The sequence below is a fragment of the Colobus angolensis genome, unplaced genomic scaffold, assembly GCF_000951035.1.
Source record: "Colobus angolensis palliatus isolate OR3802 unplaced genomic scaffold, Cang.pa_1.0 Scaffold3, whole genome shotgun sequence".
Taxonomy (NCBI): domain Eukaryota; kingdom Metazoa; phylum Chordata; class Mammalia; order Primates; family Cercopithecidae; genus Colobus; species Colobus angolensis.
Window position 1 is genome coordinate 17,399,235 of NW_012116265.1, and position 2,313 is coordinate 17,401,547.

The 2,313-nt window shown below is 54.8% G+C and overlaps 1 protein-coding gene across 1 annotated transcript in view; it reads right to left on the reverse strand.

Annotated features, from left to right (window-relative positions):
- Positions 1–152: 152 nt before the first annotated feature.
- ESRRB (estrogen-related receptor beta) overlaps positions 153–2,313 on the reverse strand; it is a 115,374-nt gene continuing 113,213 nt past the window's right edge. The window contains exon 13 of the mRNA XM_011949807.1: positions 153–397. Within this exon, the coding sequence (XP_011805197.1) occupies positions 153–397 (245 nt within the window). The remainder of the gene's footprint in view (positions 398–2,313) is intronic.

Below are 2,313 nucleotides of genomic sequence, written 5' to 3' on the forward strand. Positions count from 1 at the left end.
CACACAGCCAGGAGGTGAGAAACCCCTGCCTCTGGGACAGCTCAGAGCCATGATACAGGGGTTGAAGGTGGAGGCTGGTGGCTGTGGTGGTCTCCACCTCGGTCTGTCCATTTGTCCGTCTGTAGGTGGGTATTGGTCCGTGTGCAGGGCCATCAGACCTTGGCCTCCAGCATCTCCAGGAAGAGTTTGTGCATGGGCACTTTGCCCTGCAGTTTGACGCTATAGAAGTGCTGCACGGCCTTGGCGGCCGTCTGCCGCAGCAGGGGCAGCGTCAGCAGCAGCTTGCCCGTCCTCCGGGGCTCCTCGTGGCGCTGGCTCAGCTCGTAGTCCTGCAGCGCCTCGTGCAGTAGGTCCTGCAGCTTCTGGACGGCCTCCAGATCCTCGATGTACATGGAATCTGCAGGCACAAGGACGAGCATTAGCAGGCTTGGTCGGGGAGTGCTGCCTGGCATGGGTGCCATCTCAGGGTCCAGGAGGCAGCATGGAGGCAGGCAGGGGTATCTTCAGAATCCTCGCTTCACAGAGAGCCAATCTGAGGCTCAGAGAGGTTAACTGCCAGTCGGAGGTCACAGAAGCTAATGACAGAGCTGGGGCTCAAACCCAGGGAGAGATTGGCATCTACAGAGGACATTTCTCAAGAGGTCACCAGGGGGTGACAGCAGAGACACTGGAGCCAGACTGTTGAAATCCTGTGTACCTTACTTGCAGGCTGTGTGACTTTAGGCAAGTTATTAACTTCTCTGTGCCTCATTTTCCTCACTTGTAAAATGGGATAATAGCCATGCCTACCTCAAGGGCTTAAAGGAGTTAAACAGGTCAAGGGTTTATAACAGAACTTGTCACAAGTCAGTACCCTGGTAGCAGTATCACCCTTACCACTGCCCCTAGCCCCATCACTGCTAACACCATGACAACCACTGCAGCTGCCGCTGCCACCAGCTCCCCAAGTCTTCAGTGCAATCGCTAACCTGATAAAATTCTGTTCATAGGACACAGAATACAGGCACAGATATAGGGGCTGAGCTCCATGTCAGGGTGCCCCGTGGTGGCAGCATGGGGCACGGTGATGGAGGGAGCTGTTGGGAGTTCTCTGAAATCTTGGGAAAGGTTTTGAACTTAGGCCATGACCTAGGGGTTCAAACAAAATTTACCTATATCCCAGCATAGCAGGGAGGCACCTGCTGATGACCACATGACAGCTGGGTCTGAGCCGGCTGAAACACACAGGAGTGAGGACTCACAGGGTTGTGGTGAGGGTGACTGAAGCAGCACATTGCTCAGAGCTTGGTCAGCACCTAATCAGTGTCAGGTAGTGTTATTCCTGTGGGGACTTAGGCTGGGGTGAGTGTCCTTGCAGGGCTGGGTCTTCGCTGGCCCCACATCCAAGCCTCCTCCACATTTTTCTGCTCCCTGCTACCAAGGCAGTGAGCGCTCCTTCCTCATCAGGTGGGAGATGAAGCAAGGCCCCATTCCTACACTCTCGGCCACTTACAGAGTGTGTACCTAACATGGCTGGGCCCTGCCATCTGGGCTCCTGTCTCCTGCCAGCTCCCTCTCCCCACCCTCTCCATCCTCCCCCCACTCTCCCCAAGGAGGCCAAAATTGGCAGCTGCCTTCGACCAAAAATGAAATAAAATAACATTGCAAGATTAATTTCTTTGCAATCCATCAGCAGGTCTGTATTGATGGCATTGATAAACTGTTAATTACAAAATCAATGGCTATGAATTTTTCCTGCTGTCAGGGAGCTTTGGGGATGGCTGGGATGTGGGGTAAACGGCAGCCAGCAGGCTCCAAGGGGGCCGTGGTGTGGGGTCACAGTCTGCCTCTGATGTGCTTGGGCACTTCTGCCCAGCGTCAGCCCCCTGAGCTACTGGACCCACACCTGAATCATCCCGTGCACTCAGCCTCAGCAGTGGCACCCATGGTGGCCCTGGGGACTGTGGCTAGGACACCTCAATTGTCTCCTGGCACCCATCCCTCCTCCAGCCAACACATTTTCTCTATCGTGCCTGAGTAATCTTTCTCCCTCAAGGCTGGGGAGGGTCACTCCTGCACAACGCTTCCTGTCTCCCTGTACTGATCCCATCACAATCCAATCCCTCCACAGCCCTTGAGCTTCTGGTCTGACCCCAGCCTGCTTTTCTAGCCTCTCCCCCAGACTGGCCTGTTCTTTCCCCATTTCCCACCTGGAGCTAATGGCCCCACTATAGAAGTTTACCCTCCCTCTTTCCATCCTACCGAATCATCTCTTGCTTTAAGACCCCACTCAGCTTCTGCCTCCCCAGCTGAAAACAATTTACTCTTTCCTCC